Source organism: Eriocheir sinensis, chromosome 54, assembly GCF_024679095.1.
Source record: "Eriocheir sinensis breed Jianghai 21 chromosome 54, ASM2467909v1, whole genome shotgun sequence".
Lineage (NCBI taxonomy): Eukaryota > Metazoa > Arthropoda > Malacostraca > Decapoda > Varunidae > Eriocheir > Eriocheir sinensis.
Window position 1 is genome coordinate 9,533,143 of NC_066562.1, and position 20,667 is coordinate 9,553,809.

Genomic DNA, 20,667 nt, shown 5'->3' on the forward strand with positions numbered 1-20,667 from the left:
CTTCTTCCCGTTCTCCTCTTCCTCATTCTTCTTCCATGCAGAATCTTCCTCCTCCTCCTCCTCCTTCCTAGTTCCCTCCTCCTCCACTTCCTCCTTCCTGTTCTTCTCTTCCTCCCCCGCCTAACCTTCCCTCACCACACGACTCAAATCTACTCCATACATATCCATACATACAGATATACATACACAACATATTCCAGCCATACACCGTCCTGAGCTGCATGACAAACAACGCTGAAATATATGAAAAGATTAACAGTAAGAACATCCCTCGGTTATACATTGATAGGGCGACCTCAATCAGTGTTAACGATGTGGTGTGGAAATCGCGTAGTCAGTCATGGAGTGTAGCCGTTCGCAGCCTTGCCTATGTCATGCTCCCCAAAAACAAGCGATCCAGTAGTCCGTGGCAAGACATAATTTATCGCCCACTTTCGAGGTATTGAGGCTTCCGTATCCTGAATCCACTCGCACCTTAAAACAATTAGCAACAGGTAGTGATCTCTTTCCGCGTTCCTGTGGGTCGTGAGGTACATCAGCAGCGCCATCATGACTTCCTAGAACGAGCTGCCATGGGGGGAGTGTGTTTAGGCAAGACCTGGATGTCCCGTGTTCAATGCCCCAAGTTTAGGCAGCACCCGATTTTTAATTTTTTTTATTTACAACAAAGGAGACAGCTCAAGGGCAAAAAAAAGTAAACAATAATAAAATAGAAAAAGCCCGCTATTCGCTGCTCCCAAAAAGACTCTAAAGAGGTGGCTGAAAGAGAGGTCAATTTCGGGAGGAGAGGTGTCCAGATACCCTTCATTCTGTCAAGCCTCGTTAACCACAGACTTCCTAGAACGAGCTGTCATTGGGGGAGTGTGTTTTGATCGCCCTCTGGTTAGGCAAGACCTGGGTGTCACGTGTTCAGCGCCCCAAGTTTAGGCAAGACCCGATTATCCTGCATTCAGTCAAGCCTCGTTATCTACAGACTTCCTAGAACGAGCTGTCATTGGGCGGAGTGTTTTTTCATCGCTCTCTGTTTAGGCAAGACCTGGGTGTCACGTGTTCAGCGCCCCAAGCTTAGGCAAGACCCGATTATCCTACATTCAGTCAAACCTCCTGAACCACAGACTTCCTATATAGAACGAACTGTCATGGGGGAGTGTGTTTTCATCGCCCTCTGGTTAGGCAAGACCTGGATGGACCTCTCCTCTCGAAATTGACCTCTCTTTTGGCCACTCCTCTAAACTCTTATAGGAGCAGCTTCTTCCTCTTCGGCAGACCCCTCCCGGATCCTGTATAGACACAACATGGCCCCCGAGTTAGCCGTTTCCGTGTAAGGGGCATCGCTTAACCTTCATGCATTGTTAAAACAGTTTGCCAGGCCGGGACACAGGCTGCGGGGCTTTTCCTTGTTCTTACGGCGATTAAGGCTGGTATTTTATGACACTTTCGCTTCTCACATCAGCTAGTTTTAAAGGTCAAAGAGGGGGTCAATCGGGTTATAGTGAGTGTTTTTGAAGGTTCACGGTACAGAGAAAGGGCCACACTACCACCAGGGTCATAAAACTACCTCTGGAAATGCCCACAACTCCTACGAAAGCCTTGCCAAATAAGCGATTTTAGGTTCATGGTACAGAGGAAGGGCCACACTACCACCAGGGTCATAAAACTACCTCTGGAAATGCTCAAAACTCCTACGAAAGCCTTGTCAAATAAGTGTTTTTAGGTTCATGGTACAGAGAAAGGGCCACACTACCACCAGGCTCATAAAACTACCTCTGGAAATGCCCAAAACTCCTACGAAAGCCTTGTCAAATATGGGAACTAGGTGGACAAAATGTTTTAAAATACGACCCCATCACTCCCTCCCCTTCACGGCCTGGTTGGGAAGCTGTCTGGAAGGAAAAGACCCCGACGCTGCTCCCCTCAACACACACGGATGTAGGGAATGAGGCAAGAGAGTGGGCCGTTTTCAATATTCATAAGGCCGCTGCAGTGTTCCTTTTCTTGTTGACCGTCATCTCCTCACACAAAAGGAGGTGAGAATGAGGGGCTGCTTTGGGTTATGAGGTGATGGATGAGTCTGCGTGCTATTGTTAAAGAGGGGAGTGGGAGAGGGAGGGGAAGAGAAGAGGAAAGGGGAAGGATGGCTCTCAGTGTAATGGTATTGTTGAAGTTCCTTTCCCTTACTTCTTTCCCTTCTTCTTCCTCTTCCTCCCTGCACTCACTCGTGGCTCACTCCCCTTCCTCTCCTTACCCTCTCTTCCCTCCCTTCTTCTTCCTCTCCTCCCCCTCTCCTTACCCTCACTTTCCTCCCTTCTTTTTCCCCTTCCTCTTCTCTCCCTCTCCTTATCCTCACTTCCCTCCCTTCTTCTTCCTCTCCCTCTCTTCACTCACTCCTTGATCCCTCCCCTTCCTCTTCTCATCCTCTCCTTAACCTCACTTCCCTCCCTTCTTCTTCCTCTCCCTCCCTTCACTCACTCCTCCATCCCTCCCCTTCCTCTCCTTACCCTTACTTCCCTCCCTTCTTCATCCTTTCCCTCCCTTCACTCACTCCTTGATCCCTCCCCTTCCTCTCCTCCCCCTCTCCTTACCCTTACTTCCCTCCCTTCTTCATCCTCTCCCTCCCTTCACTCATTCCTTGATCCCTCCCCCTCCTCCCCTCCCCCTTTCCTTAACATCACTTCCCTCCCTTCTTCTTCCTCTCCATCTTTTCATTCCGGCTAACTGACCTCCTGAATATACTAACTCTGCCTTTCTATAGTGAAGCCATTCCCTGCACCGACCAACTCCTCATGCAAGAGTTATTCAGGACCAATATCTTCGTTTTATCTTACATCGCATCACAAGACTTTCTACTGGGGTTCATTTTTGTACCGTCCAACTCCCTCATGCAAGAGTTATTCAGGACCAATATCTTCGTTCTATCTTACATCGCATCACAAGACTTTCTACTGGGGTTCATTCTTGTACCGTCCAACTTCCTCATGCAAGAGTTATTCAGGACCAATATCTTCGTTCTATCTTACATCGCCTCACAAGACTTTCTACTGGGGTTCATTCCTGTACCGTCCAACTCTCTCATGCAAGAGTTACAAGCACAACCTGTACCTTCACTTTATCACCGACGTAAGCAAATTCACCGTGACCAAACTGCTTTCTCTTGCATACTCGTCCATGTTTTCAAGTCTCCTCCTCCTCCTCCTCCTTCTTCTTCTCCTCCTCCTCCTCCTACCTTCACTTTATGTTAAAATCACCAACGAAATTCACCATGACCAAATTGCTTTCTGTTGCATACTAAATGTTTTCAAGCCTCCTCCTCCTCCTCCTCCTCCTTCACTATCTTAAAATCACCAACGAAAGCAAATTCACCATGACCAAATTGATTTATGTTGCATACTACTCCATGTTTCCACGCCTCCTTCTCCTCCTCCCCCTCTTCCTTCCTCCACTTTATCTTAAAATCACCAACGAAAGCAAATTCACCATGACCAAATTGCTTTCTGTTGCATACTACTCCACGTCTCCACGCCTCCTCCTCCTCCTCCTCCTCTTCCTCCTCCTCCTCCTTAACAAATCATGTCGTTAGCGGTGTGGCAGCCTCCGAACAAGCCTCGTCCCGTCAGCACAATGGGCTCGTTACAGGCGGGAAAAAATCAACAATGAAAGGCGCGCAAAAAAATTTACCCCCCTCCGTCCGCTGCCGCCGCCGCCTCGTCCACCCGGAGAAAGGACTGACGGCGGATAATGAGAGTTAGTATTAGCATTATTAGTATTAGCGTTCATTAATAGATATGTGACCAGGTTTTTTTTCACAGTTAAGAACATAAGAACAAAAGAGAATAACATAAGGAGCCTGCAAGAGGACGGTAGACCTATACAAGGCAACTCCAGTGAAATATTGCCGATTTGTGCTGAGTGTTGCCGACTTGAGCTGAGTGTTGCCGACTTGTGTTTAGCTTGTTGCCGATTTCTTCATCGTCAAGGGTTGGGGCGTTAGGACAGATCAGTGTTGGCTTTCTTTGCTATTGTTCTGTGGCCTTGCATTCAGTTTGTGTGTGTGTGTGTGTGTGTGTGTTGGGGGGGAGGGGGGGGGGAGTCTGTAGGTTTGTGGGTGGGGGGATCTAAGTGTCTGTGTGTGTGTGTGTGTGTGTGTGTGTGTGTGTGTGTGTGTGTGTGTGTGTGTGATCTTGCATGCAGTTGTTGTTTTTTTGTTTGTGTGTTTGTTTGCATGTATGTGTGAAATTCTCTCTCTCTCTCTCTCTCTCTCTCTCTCTCTCTCTCTCTCTCTCAACGACCATGACATTAGGTAACTCACGCCCCAGATATGACCAGGAGCTGTGTGACCTTGACGAGGAGGAGGAGGTGGAGTCTAAGGAGAAATTGTCCGATTGTGTCACATCTCAAGGCCACTACGGAGCCACACCCTGTCGGACACACACACACACACACACACACATACACACACACACACACACACACACACACACACTTTACAACATCATCAGAATCCGAAATAAAAACAAATGCAAGAATCATGGTCTTTATAATGTCATGAACTCACGTATGGAATTTGAGGAACACAATATATCACACACACACACACACACACACACATATTTATTAACCGATTTACGTTTTTTTTTTTTCCTCACTACAAAATCACATGATACCCCACGCCCGCCCCCTAAATCCCCCACCTCCACACATGAGACTACTGCGTGACTACCCTCCACCACCGCGCCTTCACGTGCTGGCCATTCTATTAACACAACCAGTCATTTTTAGGCACATTTTTAGGGCATGTTTTTTAGGGAATGTTTTATAGGGAATGTTTTTTAAGGGAATGTTTTTTTTAGGGAATGTTTTTTTAGGGAATGTTTTTTAGGAGTTTTTTAGGAATGTTTTTTTAGGGAATGGTTTTTTTAGGGAATATTTTTTAGGGAAAGTTTACTAGGGAATGTTTTTTAGGGAATGTTTTTAGGGAATGTTTTTAGGGATTGTTTTTAGGGAATGTTTTTTTAGGGAACGTTTATTAGGGAATGTTTGTTTTTAGGGAATGTTTTTTAGGAAATTTTTGGGGAAATGTTTTTTTAGGGAATATTTTTAGGCATATTTTTAGGGAATGTTTGGCGCTGCAGGCGAAGACGTAAAAAAAAAAAAAAAAAAAAAAAAAACAAAACAGGTAAAGCAACGTAATGGCTGTGTTTAAAGTGTGGGCGCGGTGTTTTGGGGGACTTGGGTTCGAGAGAGAGAGAGAGAGAGAGAGAGAGAGAGAGAGAGAGAGAGAGAGAGAGAGAGAGAGAGAGAGAGAGAGAGAGAGAGAGAGAGAGAGAGAGAGAGAGAGAGAGAGAGAGAGAGAGAACGCGCAAAACGGGCATAGCATAGTAACAGCAACAGGTTTTAGCGAAGTTCTCCGTCTGATAAAGGTTTGGCTCGAGGCTTAATGATCGCCTAATGGGATCGAACCCTCTCTCTTACGTAACAAAAGCCTTCAGGACCTACATAGATCAACCAAACATTAACAGCCGGTCCCTTAAGCATAATGTCCAACGTAGGTGTGACTCGTGCCGTTAAAATTATCTAATAGGGTTGAAATCTACACATAATCTACATCTAAATTATATACATTATCTAATTACCAACATTATCACCTACATTAATATCTACGCTATTACCAACATTACCTGCGTTAACTTACTTACCTAATTATCTATATTATCCACATTACCTAATTACCTACAACTTGTGATGCCATAGAGGATTCCTGTATCGCTTTTACCATCCTCCTTAATAAGGCTCCTCGCGCTGTTCTTCGTGTTATATACCTTCTCGTTCCTTCCCCTCGTTCAGGTCACGCCGCCTGGATGTAATAAGGAAGAGTTGAACGGTCTATGGTCACATGACTCGCTATATATCCAAGGTAGCTCTCTCTCTCTCTCTCTCTCTCTCTCTCTCTCTCTCTCTCTCTCTCTCTCTCTCTCTATCTCTCTGTCTATTCGTGTGTGTGTGTGGGAGGGAGGGATTGGGGGGGTTAAGGGACAGGGCAGCAATAGACCAATGAAGTGCAATACAGAGAGGGAGGTTGGAGAGGGAAGGGAAGAATCACACATAAGGGAAAGTAAAGTTCGAGCATACACTGTAGCTGCTCGTGACCTAAGCGCACATCTCCGTCACATCACCCCCTTGAGTCTATGGCGGGAAATAACCCATCACCCCGGGACGCAGGACCAGTGAGCATCCGGGTTACCACAGTTTACCTTCCCCAGGTTTCCCCAGGTACCTATTCATCCCCCCCGCCCGAGAGGATAAAAAAGATGGGTGGGTGCGCGCCAACTCCCCGGGCCGAGATTCCAACCCGGGCCCGCAGCGATGACCATTGTACCGCTGAGCCAGAAACGTAGAAGGGTGAAAGAGAAAAGACGATGTAATGATGAAAGGGATGGAGAATGAATGAAAGAGAAGAAGGGAAAAGAAGACGCGTTGATGAAAGGGATGGAGAACAGGTGAAAGAGAAGAAGAGAAAAGAAGACGCGTTGATGAAAGGGATAGAGAAATGGTGAAAGAGGAGATAAAAGAAGACATATTGATGAAAGGGAGGAAGGAAAGGTGAAAGGGGAGAAGAGACAAGAAGACACATTGATGAAAGGGAGGAAAAAAAAGTGAAAGGGGAGAAGAGAAAAGAAGAAGTATTGATGAAAGAGAGGAAGAGGCAACAGAAGAGAAAGGGAGTGTTGATTAGAGAGACGGAGAGAGGATAAAATGATGAAAGAGGAAACAAGAGAAAATGTAGAAGGAAAAACAAACGAGATGATAAAAGAGAAGGGCAGAGAATATAATAGAGAAAACAAGAATAAATAAAATAAATTCAGAATAGTAAAATAATAAATAAAAAGGAAGATTAGAAGGATAGAAGGGAAAGGAGAAAGGATAGAAGAGAAAATAACAGGTTGATAAAGAGGAAGAGTAGAAGAATGGAAGGTATGAGAGGTAGAAGGGAGAACATACAAAACGCAGACAGGACAAGGACGCTGGAGGTTGTCTGACGAGGAGAGAAGGGAAGGACAGAACAGGTGGTGCGGTCTGGCTGGACAGGTGTGGTAGGGGCGGCGGTGGCGGTGGAGACGGCTGAAAGGTGAAAGGGAAGGCAGGTGGCAGGAAGGAGGAGGAGGAGGTGGGAGAGAAGGAGGGAGAGGAAGGGCGACAGGATCAACTACTACTACTACTACTACTACTACTACTAATGATGATGATGATGAAACTGGAGGAGGAGGAGCAGGAGGAGGGAGGAGAGAGGTGTTGACAGGAGTGGAATCAACAACGTCAACATCAACTACGTCATCATATATAAATTTACAATAATAATAATTTTCATAGAGAAAAAAAAAAATGGAAAGTTGACAGCTGACAAAACTATCTACACACACACACACACACACACACACACACACACACACACACACACACACACACACACACACACACACATACACACACACTTCACTGACAACCAAAATTAATAGTGGTCATAATAATAATAATAATGATAATGATAATAGGAAATAAAGATACACGATAATAAGTATATGTGTGTAAAAGTAAGAGCTGATCAGATAAACAAAAACAACTTGACCTTAGAAAATAAAATAGAAAGCTTTTGACGAATTAGGAAAAAGAAAAAAATAAAGAAATAAATAAAAGAAAAAAAATAATCATATATATACGAGACTAATATTGACAAAGTATTGATGATAATTGGAGAGAGAGCGAGAGAGAGAGAGAGAGAGAGAGAGAGAGAGAGAGAGAGAGAGAGAGAGAGAGAGAGAGAGAGAGAGAGAGAGAGAGAGAGAGAGAGAGAGAGAGAGAGAGAGAGATAGAGAGAGAGAGAGAGAGAGAGAGAGAGAGAGAGAGAGAGAGAGAGAGAGAGAGAGAGAGAGAGGACCACATTCCCCCCACCACCACTACCACATAACTACCACCACTACCACCACCATCACCACCACCACCACCACCATCACCACCACCATCACCACCATGTGACCTTAGCCAGGGGTCTCTTGTAGTCCTGACCTTCCCCTTTGGCCGCCACTGACCTTTTTGTGGCGCAGGGAGCGATATGAGTCCAGGAGGAGGAGGAGGAGGAGGAGGAGGAGGACAAGAGATATATGCGTTCAGAAACATATTGTGAGTCTTGTCTTTTTCTTCCTCCTCCTCCTCCTCCTCCTCCTCCTCCTCCTCCTCCTCCTCCTCCAATATATCAATCTCAAGAAAAAATAAATATCAAAGATGCAATTGGTAGTGTAAAGGTCGAGGAGGAGGAGGAGGAGGCTCGATGCAAAACTAAGACAATAAAATAAAGATAAATAAAGATAAATAAAAATGTGAAAAGGAAGGAAATACGACGAAAAGAGATATAGATAGACAGATAGATAGATAGATAGAGAGAGAGAGAGAGAGAGAGAGAGAGAGAGAGAGAGAGAGAGAGAGAGAGAGAGAGACTGATATATACAAAGAAATATCGCTAGTTCTTTAGATAGAGATGTGAGTAGGCAGACAGATAGATAGAGATAGATAGATAGACAGACACATACATACATACATACATACATACACACACACACACACACACACACACACACACACACACACACACACACACACACACACAGACAAGAAAAGAAACTCGAAAATGTGACTAAGGGAACGGAGAAAGGTCACACGCCCAAACACACACACACACACACACACACACACACACACACACACACACACACACACCACAGACACACACCTAAACACACACACGTCACATAAAACACTAAAACAAACAGACCAACACACACACACACACACACACACACACACACACACACACACACACACACACACACACACACACGGGAAGCGAGTGTTGATTAAGCAAGACAGGTGAGCTAAGCTAAAGGTAGGGTGGAGGGGGGAGGGGGAAGAGGGGAGGGGGTTTAATGGGGTATAAGGGAAGGGCAAGGAGCTTTTTTTTTCTTTTTTTTTTCTTCCTCCTCCCGACGGTCTGCGGAAATCGTGTTGGCCTATACTCGAACTATCAAAAAAAAAGAGAAATGTTACCGATAAGAAGATAATTTAAGAGGGTGATGAAGAAAAGGGAGAGGAAGGGAAAAGGATTGAAAGGGAAATGAGGGAGAGAATAGGGAGAAGGAGGGCGAGGTAGAGAAAGGGCAGGAAGGGGAGGAGAGAGCAAGAGAAAGGAAGGGAAGGGAAGGGAAGGGAAGGGAAGGGAAGGGATGGGAAGGGGAGTGTGGAGTGAGAAGAGAGGGGAGAGAAAGGGACAGAAAAGGAAGGAAAGGAAGGAAGGAAGGAAGGATGGGAAGGGAAGGGAAGGAAAAGAAGGGAAGGAAAGAATGGAAAAGGGAAGGGAAGGGATGGAAAGGAAGGAAGGAAGGAAGGGACAGAAAAGGAAGGAAAGTAATGGAAGGAAAGGAAAGAAAGAAAGGGTAGTCTCTCTCTCTCTCTCTGACATTCTATATACGGAAATCTAGATGCCTACCATATATATTAAAAAATAAAAAAACCGCGTGAAAAAAGTGGCAATTTTTGATAATAAGAGACCTTCTTTTTTTTTCTCTTAGCTCTTTTAATTCGTAGTCTGTTATATTTACTGTTTTACCCCCCCCCCCCCCAGCACCAGCACCATCACCACCACCATAGGCCTATATTCACAAACATTTCGTATATTATTATTTTTGGGGGCGTGTACTTTTGGTCTTCAGGGCCTTACTACACACGTTAATATAGTCTGTCAACGATGATGATAAATGATGATAAAAAGAGTAATGAAATAATGACGAATAAATAAAATAATGAAAAGATATTAGCATTAAAGTCTTCGGGTGATTATAAAAACTGCCTCATTTACTTTTATTTTGTTATACTTTACTCCCATACACTTTCTTTTTCTTAACACGTGAGTCAATGAGTTCAAAGCTGATCAGGAAGCAAGTCAAATATCTGAGTCTTAAAAAAAAAGTATCGATAAGGTTGAGTTTGGACGAGGAAGAGAAACCTTGAGAGATAACTTTTTGCCCTGATTATTTTGATGTTTTTTTTCTTCAAGCACAGAGTATTTTTTAAGCACATTGGATATAGGTTTTTTTTTTTCTAAGCACATACGAGTTTTCTTTCTTTTTCAAGCACGTTATTTTTTTTCTCTCAAGCACATAGGTAGTTTTTTTTTTTAAGCACATAGGATAGTTTTGTTATACTTTACTCCGATTTACTTTCCCTTTCTCAACCTGTGAGTCAATAAGTTTAAAGCTGTTCAGGAAGGAAGTCAAATATCTTGCCAAAAAAAAAAAAATAAATAAATAAAAATGTCGATAAGTTTGGGTTCGGACGAGGAAGAGAAACCTTGAGATAACTTGTGGCCCTGATTATTTTGTTGTTGTTTTTTTCAAGCACAGATTAAAGTTTTTTTTTTTTTCAACCACTTAGGATAGTTCTTTTTCAAGCACATATTTTTTTCCAAGCACATGTGATTTTCCTTTTTTTTCCAAGCACATGTGATTTTCCTTTTTTTCCAAGCATATGTGATTTTCCTTTTTTTCCAAGCACATGTGAGTTTTCCTTTTTTTCCAAGCATATGTGATTTTCCTTTTTTTTCCAAGCACATGTGAGTTTTCTTTTTTATTCCAAGCACATGTGAGTTTTCTTTTTTATTCCAAGCACATGTGTTTTCTTTTTTTCCCCAAGCACATGTGAGTTTTCTTTTTTTCCCCAAGCACATGAGTTTTCTTTTTTTTTCAAGCACATGAGTTTTTTTTCCAAGCACATAAGGTTTTTCCAAGCACGTGTTTTTCTTTTCTTTTTTTGAATCACATGAGGGGTTTCTTCAAGCACATAGGATAGTTTATTTTTCAGGCACTCATCCTTTTTTTTTTTTTGAGTACATACGATAGTTTGTTTATTTCTTCAAGCACTGATAATATGTTGCTTGGGCCTATGAAAAACAAACATTCTTATTAGTTTTTTTCTGCCTATCAAAAAAAACACGTCCTTAAGTTTTTTGCGCCTATAAAAAAAACGCCTATATTATGTTTTTTGCGCCTATAAAAAAACGCCTATATTATGTTTTTTTGTGCCTATAAAAAAACGTCTTTATTGTTGTTTGGGGCCTATGAAAAAACGTCTATATTATGTTGTTGTTTTTTTGCGCCTATGATAAAACGTCCTCATTATGCTTTTTTGTGCCTATAAAAAAACGTCCTTAAAATTAGTTTTTTTTGTGTGTGTGCCTATAAAAAACGTCCTTATTAGCATTCGCCATAAAAGGTTCGAAAAAAAAATATATTAAAGATGGCGAAAGAAATCCTTGGCGGTCTATTTTTTTCTCCTCTCCAAGCAATGTGGGTTTTTTTTTTTTTTGTGTCGAAAATATTTCATTGTTAGTATTCCTAGTCGTCATCCTCTTAGTCATCTCCTATTGCCATCATCTCCTCTTGGTCATCATCTCTTTGTCATCATTATCTCTTGGTCATCATTTCCTGTCATCATCTCTGTCATTATCTCTTCTTTGTCATCATTTCCTCTTGGTCATCATCTCCTCTTTGTCAGCATTTCCTCTTGGTCATCTCCTCTTGGTCATCATCTCCTCTTGGTCATCATTTCCTCTTGGTCATCATCTCCTCTTGGTCATCATTTCCTCTTGGTCATCATTTCCTCTTGGTCATCATCTCCTCTTGGTCATTTCCTCTTGGTTATCATCTCTTGGTCATCTCCTCTTGGTCATCATCTCTTTGTCATCATTATCTCTTTGTCATCATCTCCTCTTAGTCATCTTCTCCTCTTGGTCATTATCTTCTTTTTCGTTTTTTTCTTCATTACGGCTTCGATTTTTTTTTCTTTTGTCTTTTCTTCATTATCTTCTTTTCCCTTCCTCCTTTATTAACAGTTCTTCTTCTTCTATTTTCTTTTCCTTCTTCTATTTTCTTTTCCTTCTTCTTCTTCTATTTTCTTTTCCTTCTTCTTCTTCTTGTTTTTCATTATCATCATCTTTGCATTATCAGGAACAGCATTAACATTTACGTGGGGAAAAAAAAAAAAAAAACTTGAACACCTTTCCTTTTTTGCTAATTCGTCATATTATCCAAGTCTCATATTTGCATGAAGAAAAAAAACATCACTAACAGCTGTCTGCTAGCACACTATTATCAACGCTACTAAAATACCTTCATCCTTATCCAATATTGTATAGTCGAACATTTTTTATCCTACTCCAAGGCATTTTTTTTTTTAGGTTCTCTTTTGCGTAAGGAGAAAAAAATTGTCTCCTGTTAACATTCCCGTCATCCTTATCCTAATATGCTCGATCATTTTTTATTTCCTATTCAAAGCCATTTTTTTTAGGTTCTCTTTTACGTAAGGAGAAAAAAATTGTCTGGTGTTTACATTCCCGTCATCCTTATCCTTATATACTCAATCATTTTTATTTCCTACCGTCCTTTTTTTTTAGGGTCTTATTAGCGTAGGGAGAAAAAAATAGTCTCGTGTTTCCATTCCCGTCATCCCTATCCTTATATACTCAATCATTTTTTATTTCCTACTCCGTCCTTTTTTTTTTTAGGGTCTTATTAGCGTAGGGAGAAAAAAATAGTCTCGTGTTTCCATTCCCGTCAGGTAGACCGGGGCGGTAGTCGGCGCACTAGGTCGAGATCGCAATGCCACGGGCCAAGTGACGCGGCGTGGCGGGGCGTGACGTCACCATCTGGAGCAGTATAAAAGGGGCGACGCGGGCAGAGGCGGTACAGGTCAGCCAAAGTGGTTGTGGCAGCAGCACCCCCTCGACTCCACCTCGTCTCTCCACCTCCAGCAACACCACCGCCATGAAGTCTCTCGTAAGTGGAGCAGTGAGAGCAAGTGAGAGTGTATAGTGGAACGGTCAGGAAGTGGATCAGACAGGCAGTGAGTGGATTAAGAGTGGCTCAAATGCCTTCCTTGGGGTACCTCTTGGCGGCATCCACTTCCCGTTCTCCTCTTTCTTCTTCTTCTCCAGTGACTTTTTTGTGGTGGAAGTGGATCAGACAGGCAGTGGATAAGAGCGGCTCAGACTCCCTCCACTTCGTTTTCGTCCTTCTCTTTGGCGGTGGATCAGTGTGGCTCAGATGCCTTCCACTTCGCTTTCCTTTCCTTCTTCTTCTCCTCCAGTGCCCTTTTCTGTGGTGGATCAATCAGAAAGTGGATAAGGGCGGCTCAAATACCTTCCTTGGGGCACCTCTTGGCGACATCCACTTCGTTTTCGTTCATCTCTTTGGCGGTGGATCAGTGTGGCTCAGATGCCTTCCACTTCGTTTTCCTTTCCTTCTTCTTCAGTGACTTTTCTGTGGTGGATCAATCAGCAAGTGGATAAGAGTGGCTAAAATACCTTCATTGGGGCACCTGTTGTCGGCATCCACTTCCCGTTTTCCTTCCCTTCTTCTCCAGTGACTTTTTCTGTAGTGGATCAATCAGCAAGTGGATTAGTGTGGCTTGAACCCCTTCCTTTGGGCACCTATTATCGTCTGAGGCTGAAAGAGAACCAATGTCTAAGTGAATCGTGTCCCGGTGATGAAAAAAAAACAAAAGGATGACGATGAAGGAGAACACAGGCGGTAATGCCTTCTCCATTTTCCATTGATATCATGAACTTTCAATTTTCACTACTCCTTTTTTTTCTTTCGTATTCGTAAGTTGAGATTCACCGCCCTTCCATTCTTCACTAAATAAGGATAACAAAGAAAATAAACGATGATTGCGTTCTTCATATCTGCATTTATCGATATCACAAACACTTAATTTTTCCAACTTCTTTCATATTCGTGGCAGTAGAAGATTCACCCCGTTCTCTTATTTCCACTAACTTTCGTGTACGTGAGATAAAGAAAGAAAGAAAAATAAAGAGAGAAAACGGGCGAGGATTGCTTTCTTCATATCTGTATTCATCGATATTACAATCACTTAACTATTCCAACTTTTTCATTTATATTCGTAGCAAAAGAAGATTCACCCCGTTCTCTTATTTCCACTAACTTTCGTGTAACTTTCGTGTCGTCGTAAAGAATAAGACAACAATGACGCAAGAGAGAGAGAGAGAGAAAAAGAATCACATTGTTAGCCCATGTCCCACTCAGTTAGGTTATGAAAGACTAGTTTTGCTGATATTTCTTTCACTCATCCTCGTAATACAATGGTTCGTGTTCGCGAGATGAAACTTTCGTGTAACTTTCGTGTCGTCGTAAAAAAATTTGATAACAATGACGCACGAAAAAAAGTATCCCATTGTTTGCCCGTGTCCCACTCCGTTAGGTTATAGAAGAGTGTAGTTTTGTTGGTATTTCGTCATAAAGAATTTAACAAGAATAACGCGAGAGAAAAAGTATCCCATTGTAAGCCCATGTCCCACTCCGTTAGGTTATGAAGGACAGCGTAGTTTTGTTGGCATTTCTTTTACTCATCCTCGTAAGACAATGGAGATTCACAGTTCGTTCATTCATTCACAGCCTCTCTCTTTTTACGGTCCAAGTGAGTCATTGCGGGAGGTATTCATCTAAGTTCTTTCGCTTACCATGTACTCTCGCTTGAAGGATGAACTTTGTGATTGTTTCCCCTCCCTCATATAGCTTGCTTTGTCTGGTGATAGGATAGAACAGGTTATGATCAGGCACCTTACCAGCAACGGGGTCTGTGTGGTCTTATTTTCTATGTAAATCTATGTAAGCCATCATCTTTGTTTCTCTCTCTATCCCTCCTCCCCCTCTTTCTCTCACTCTCTCCTCTACCTCACTATCTTTCCTTCTCTCTCTTCTGCCTTCTTTCCTTCTTTTTCCTCTCCTCTTTCCTCTCTCTCATCCTCTCCTTCTTCTCTCTCATCCCCTCTACCTTCTCTTTCCTCCCCCTTTTCCTTCTCTCTCCCTCTAACTTTCTATCTCTCTCTCCTTCCCTTTTCCACTCTCCTCCCCTCTTCCTTTCTCTGTATTCCTGCCTTGTCGTTTCTGCCGAGTACAAATAATGCTCAAGAATTTAACCGTTTTGCGTGTGACAGTCCACCGCTTTCACCTTTCCGTTACTAATCAGTGCAAGAAGGTGTGAAGGCCAGGTGTGGACAGCGAGGGGCTAACTAACACTTTGATCATGTCCCTTTTTACCCTGACAAAAACGACAGATTGAAATGTCCGGATATTCCCAAAGTCCTTGATCCCTTTTCTTTGCGATTCAGTGCGACTATAAGACAGGACACGAATACTGTTAAAGGGTTTCGATCTCATGAGTTTAATCCTTTGCTAGGGAGGTGAATATAAGACTTCACACGGGTTTTAAGCTAGGATAGTAAGGGAAAGGTTAAGTTCGGGGTATAGACTAAGCTACTCGTGGCCTCGGTGCTAATCTCCGTGTCTCAGCCAGTGATGTGAAGGGGTGTAAGATGCTGTGTTCATACTTCTCAGCTCCACTTTGTTTTCTCATTGCAGGTAAGGATAGTGGTCTGGGAATTGATTAGAGGTGTTAATATTGAATGATGGTGAAGTTGAGGTTAGTGGTAGTGGTAGCAGAAGTTAGAGGTGGTAGTGGTTAGAGGTAGTAATGGTTAGAGGTGGTAGTGGTTAGTGGTTGACCTCATAATTCTAGTTCTGGGTCATTCATTTCTGTTCCTCTTCCTGTTTTTCCCCTCCTTTGCCTCCTCCTCCTCCTCCGCTTCCTTCTCTTCTTCCTGCTTCTCCTCCTCTTAATGCTCTCCCTTCTGTAGTTCAATTTTCTACGATTTGAGGTTGTTTTTTTTCAATCTCTTCCAGTACCTATTTTTTTCTTCTCTTCTCTTCCTTTTTTCTTCCTCTTCCTATACCTACTTTTTTTTCTACGGCTTGCTCCATGTAGGCCTCCTCCTCCTCCTTCTGATCACCTTCACCTGGGCGGGCTGGTAACGAGGAACAACAGGAAGTGAACATGTACTCTCACGCGTGCCAGTAAGGTCACCCGCTGATCCAGATTGTTGCTGCTGCTGTTGTTGTTGTTGTTGTTGGTGGTGGTGGTACAGTAAGGCAGATTCATACAGTGGACATGTTTACTTAGCTTTTTTTTTTAAGCAACTGTTCTTCTTCTTCTTCTTCTTCTTCTTCTTCTTCTTCTTCTTCTTCTTTTTCTTTTACTTCTTTTACTTCTTCTTCTTCTTCTTCTTCTTCTTCTTCTTCTTCTTCTTCTTCTACTACTACTTCTACTCCTTCTACTTTTTCTTTTTCTACTCCTTCTTCTACTTCTACTTCTTGATCTCTTCTCTTCGCCTACTAAACCGCTCCTCCTCCTCCTCCTTCCTCAGGCAATCCTTCTTGTCACCGTGGCCGCCGCATCAGCGCTCCAGGTCTCAGCACCAGTGTCAGCCAGCTTCGGCGCCGGAGCCCCGGGAGCAGCAGCAGGCGTGGGCGTCGGGCAGCCCGGCGCGGCGGCGGGAGGAGCAGCAGCTAACCCTGGCTTCGTCGACTACGGGCCTAAGGTGTACGGCATGGGCGCCAAGAACCCCCTCGCCCTCCCCCCCAACCCCTTCGTCATCCAGAGAGCCTTGGCCGTCGCTAACAGTGTTCCCAACGTGCTGGTGGTAAGTCACTCTTGTTTGGAATGAGTACAGGGCTGTTAGAGTGAATTAGGGCGTTCTTCTGATGAGCTAAGGGCATAAGGCTTGGGTAACTCTTGTTGGGATGAGTACAGGGCTGTTGGTGTGAGTTAGGACGTTCTTCTGATGAGTTAAGGGCATAAGACTTGGGTAACTATTGTTGGGATAAGTACAGGGCTGTTAGAGAGAATTAGGGCCTTCTCCTTAGTTACGGGGATAAGGCTTGGGTTACTCATGTTAGGGCGGAGTTACAAGGGCTGTCAGGGTGAGTTAACTTGTTGGGGCAGAGATACCAGGGCTGTTGGGGTGAGTGAGAACGTTGTTATGATGAGTTAAGGGTATAAGGCTTAGGTTACTCATGTTGGGGCAGTTACTGTAGAGCTGTTAGGGTGAGTTAAGGGCATAAGGCTTGGGTTACGCTTGTTGGGGCAGTCACTAGGGATGTTAAGATAAGTTACAGAGATTTTATGATGAGATAAGGACAGTGTTACAGCGATTTTAAGGTTAGATAAGAACACTGTTACCCTCCGTCTTTATCCCTAACCCGCCCTTTCTCTCCCTCCCTCAGCGCCTCGACCTCAACGGAGAGATCACCCTCACCAACCAGTTCGGCCAGGAGGTGGATGTGGTCGACGCATTTGGCCGCGAGATCGAGTACGAATTCTAAGGAGTGACTAAACCAAACCTCAAACACATTAAATTAACACGAAAACCTCTACAAAAACTATAAAACCCGATGATAAAACAATAGAAAAACCATCAACACTTGTATAAACGAAAACAATAGCGTGAATCAGTTTTTTGTTGTAAGTAATTTTCTGGTATCCATTCACTCATGACTTTTTTTTTATATAATTTTCAAGTCTGGTTCTCATTGCAAAATTCTCCATGTCTTGTTTTAGGATCACTTAAACCTCCGTCAGTCGTATTCCTATAAACCGATACGAAAACCCAAACAAAAAAGGCAACTGTGATTTTTTATACATTTCTTTCTCCTTCTCCTCCTCCTCCTCCTGTTTATCTCGTACATTAATTTGTCTCATGGAATATCAACAAAACTCTTAACTAAAAATATTAAAAAAAACAAAGCGCAAACTGAGTGCAAATAGTCATTCTGTATATAGCTCTCCCTATCTATCTATCTATCTATCTACCTCTCTATCTCTCTATCTATCTCAATTTATGTCTTTCTCTGGCTCATTATCATTATTATTATTGTTATCGCCGCCTCGAAGACTCAAGGTGCCCAACCACTGACCAAATCATACGAGTGATTCAGGTGGCCTGACTGCCCTTTCCGTCCTCACCCCGGCCCCTCGTGTAATGCCTGGAGGGGCGGGCGTGCCGGGGCGGGGCGGGCTGGCGTGGCGTGCCTGGGTCTGGCTGTTCCTCGTTCGACCTTTATGTGTGTCCGTTGTGGCGCCGGTCTGTGTCCCGACGCCGGTGTCTTGTGGTGGTCTGTGTCCTCAACAGCCGCCGACAATAAACGGTCTAAAAAGATGCTGTGATTTCATTGGCTGTGTTCCCTGTGTGTGTGTGTGTGTGTGTGTGTGTGTGTGTGTGTGTGTGTGTGACTACGATTAGCTGAATGGTTTGCTGACTGACTAGCTGACTGTAAAATTAGCTGAGCGTTTGCTGACTTCAGATTAGCTGAGCGTTTGCTGAGTGTAAGATTAGCTGAGCATCTTGCTGACTAAGATTAGCTGAGCATTTTGCTGACTAAGATTAGCTGAGCATTTTGCTGACTCAGATTAGCTGAGCATTTTGCTGACTAAGATTTGCAGAGCGTTTTGCTGACTAAGATTAGCTGACCATTTTGCTGACTAAGATTAGTTGAGCGTTTTGCTGACTAAGAATAGCTGAGCATTTTGCTGACTGTAAAATTAGCTGAGCGTTTTGCTGACTGTAAGATTAGCTGAGCGTTTTGCTGACTAAGAATAGCTGAGCATTTTGCTGACTGTAAAATTAGCTGAGCGTTTTGCTGACTGTAAAATTAGCTGAGCGTTTTGCTGACTGTAAGATTAGCTGAGCGTTTTGCTGACTGTAAGATTAGCTGAGCGTTTTGCTGACTGTAAGATTAGCTGAGCGTTTTGCTGACTGTAAAATTAGCTGAACGGTTTGCTGACTGTAAGATTAGCTGAACGGTTTGCTGACTGTAAAATTAGCTGAACGGTTTGCTGACTGTAAAATTAGCTGAGCGTTTTGCTGACTGTAAGATTAGCTGAGCGTTTTGCTGACTGTAAGATTAGCTGATCGTTTTGCTGACTGTAAGATTAGCTGAACGGTTTGCTGACTGTAAGATTAGCTGATCGTTTTGCTGACTGTAAGATTAGCTGAGCGTTTGCTGACTGTAAGATTAGCTGAACGGTTTGCTGACTGTAACATTAGCTGAGCGTTTTGCTGACTGTAAGATTAGCTGAGCGTTTGCTGACGGTAAGTTTAGCTGAGCGTTTGCTGACGGTAAGATTAGCTGAGCGTTTTGCTGACTGTATGATTAGCTGAGCGTTTGCTGACGGTAAGATTAGCTGAGCGTTTTGCTGACTGTAAGATTAGCTGAATGGTTTGCTAACTGACTGGCTGGATGGTCGTATATGTAAGTAGCTGATTGATTGACCGGGTGGAAGATTGACTGAGTTGATGGCTGACAGGTTGAGTGGTTGGCTGAATGGTTTGCTCCCCACTCCCCCCAACAACCCATCAACCCCCAATCGCTTTTAACATCTTGCACCACCATCACCACCACACCACCACCACTTAACAACCCTGAACTTAACTCTCACTACCACTACCAATACTACCACTACTACTACCTACTACTACTACTACCACTACAACACCTCAGACAGTAGCGAGGACCATTTCCGAAGGGCAAACTTAGACAAACCAAAACAGACGCAGAAAAACAATACAAATTACTGATATACAAATACACTAAGTTCAGGTGGTTTCAACGGGACAAAAGATACCAATCCTTATAAATAGAGTAATGGGTCTTATAATTGAATAGGGGGAGAAGGAGGAGGAGGAGGAAGGCAAGAAGTGGAGCGGTGAAGGACGTCCACTCCTTCAAGAGACATTTTCCTAAGGGTCTGTTTTTCGAGGTATTAAGTTTACTGTGTCCTGGGTTGAGGGGGGAGGGAGAGGGAAGGTGGGGGAGGGGGAGAGATGGAGGGAAAGTTAAAGGTAGAGAGAGAGGGTTAATATCGAATTTACTGTGTCCTAAAGGGAGGTAGGAAAGAAGAACGAAGGGAGGAAAGGAGGGAAGAAGGGACGGAGAGAGGAAGGGAAGAAAGGGAGAAAAATGAAGTGGATGGAAGAAATAAAGAAAAAGGAAGGAAATCAAGAGAGAGAGAGAGAGAGAGAGAGAGAGAGAGAGAGAGAGAGAGAGAGAGAGAGAGAGAGAGAGAGAGAGAGAGAGAGAGAGAGAGAGAGAGGGGAAGAAGATAGGAAGAACACTTTGATAGCGATGGTGAGGAAGGGGAGGGAAGGAGAACAGATGAAAACAAAGAGGATGGGAAGAGGAGGAGGAGAAGGGAAAGGAGAATGGAAGATGGAAGAGAAGGAGGAAGGAAAGAAAAGGAAAGAAAGAGATGGAGGGAGAGAAGGGAGGGAGAGGAAGGAAGGGAGGAAGGGAAAAGGAGGAGAAAAAGGATGGAAAAAGAAAAAGGAAGAAGAGGAAGAAGGGAAGGAGAAGGGACAAGAAGAAGAAAGAATAGGGTAAGGAAAGGGAGGAAGGGAAGGGAAGGTAGGGGAAGGGAAGAGAAGGAAGGAGGAAAAGATGGATTGAAGGAAAGAAAAAATTAAATGAAAAGAAGAAAAGTGGAAAAAAAGCAGAAATAAATAAACGTAGACAAACCAACAACAGAAAATAAACAGGAAGAAGGAAAGAAAACGAAGAAGAAAAATTGGACAAAACAAACACTGAGACGAACAAAGGGAAGGGAAGACAAAGGGAGGAAGAAGGATAAAGAAAATGGGAAGACAAAAACGAAGACAAACACGAAGACAGAAAAAGGAAGAAGAGGAAGGAGAAAAGAAGGAGACAAAGGAAG

The 20,667-nt window shown here is 43.3% G+C and overlaps 1 protein-coding gene across 1 annotated transcript; it reads left to right on the forward strand.

Moving 5' to 3' along the window:
• The first annotated feature begins 12,719 nt into the window (after nucleotides 1-12,719).
• LOC126983733 (uncharacterized) lies at nucleotides 12,720-17,703 on the forward strand. Its single transcript, XM_050836796.1, has 3 exons — nucleotides 12,720-12,875; nucleotides 16,325-16,600; nucleotides 17,184-17,703. Exons 1-3 carry the CDS (start codon nucleotides 12,864-12,866, stop codon nucleotides 17,280-17,282), a joined length of 387 nt encoding a protein of 128 aa, XP_050692753.1. The 5' UTR covers nucleotides 12,720-12,863; the 3' UTR covers nucleotides 17,283-17,703.
• The last annotated feature ends 2,964 nt before the right edge of the window (nucleotides 17,704-20,667 follow it).

Excerpts from the sequence above, each read along its gene's own strand:
- LOC126983733 (XM_050836796.1), top strand. Across the intron at positions 16,601-17,183 it reads GTGTTCCCAACGTGCTGGTG|CGCCTCGACCTCAACGGAGA; the intron begins GTAAGTCACTCT and ends TCCCTCCCTCAG.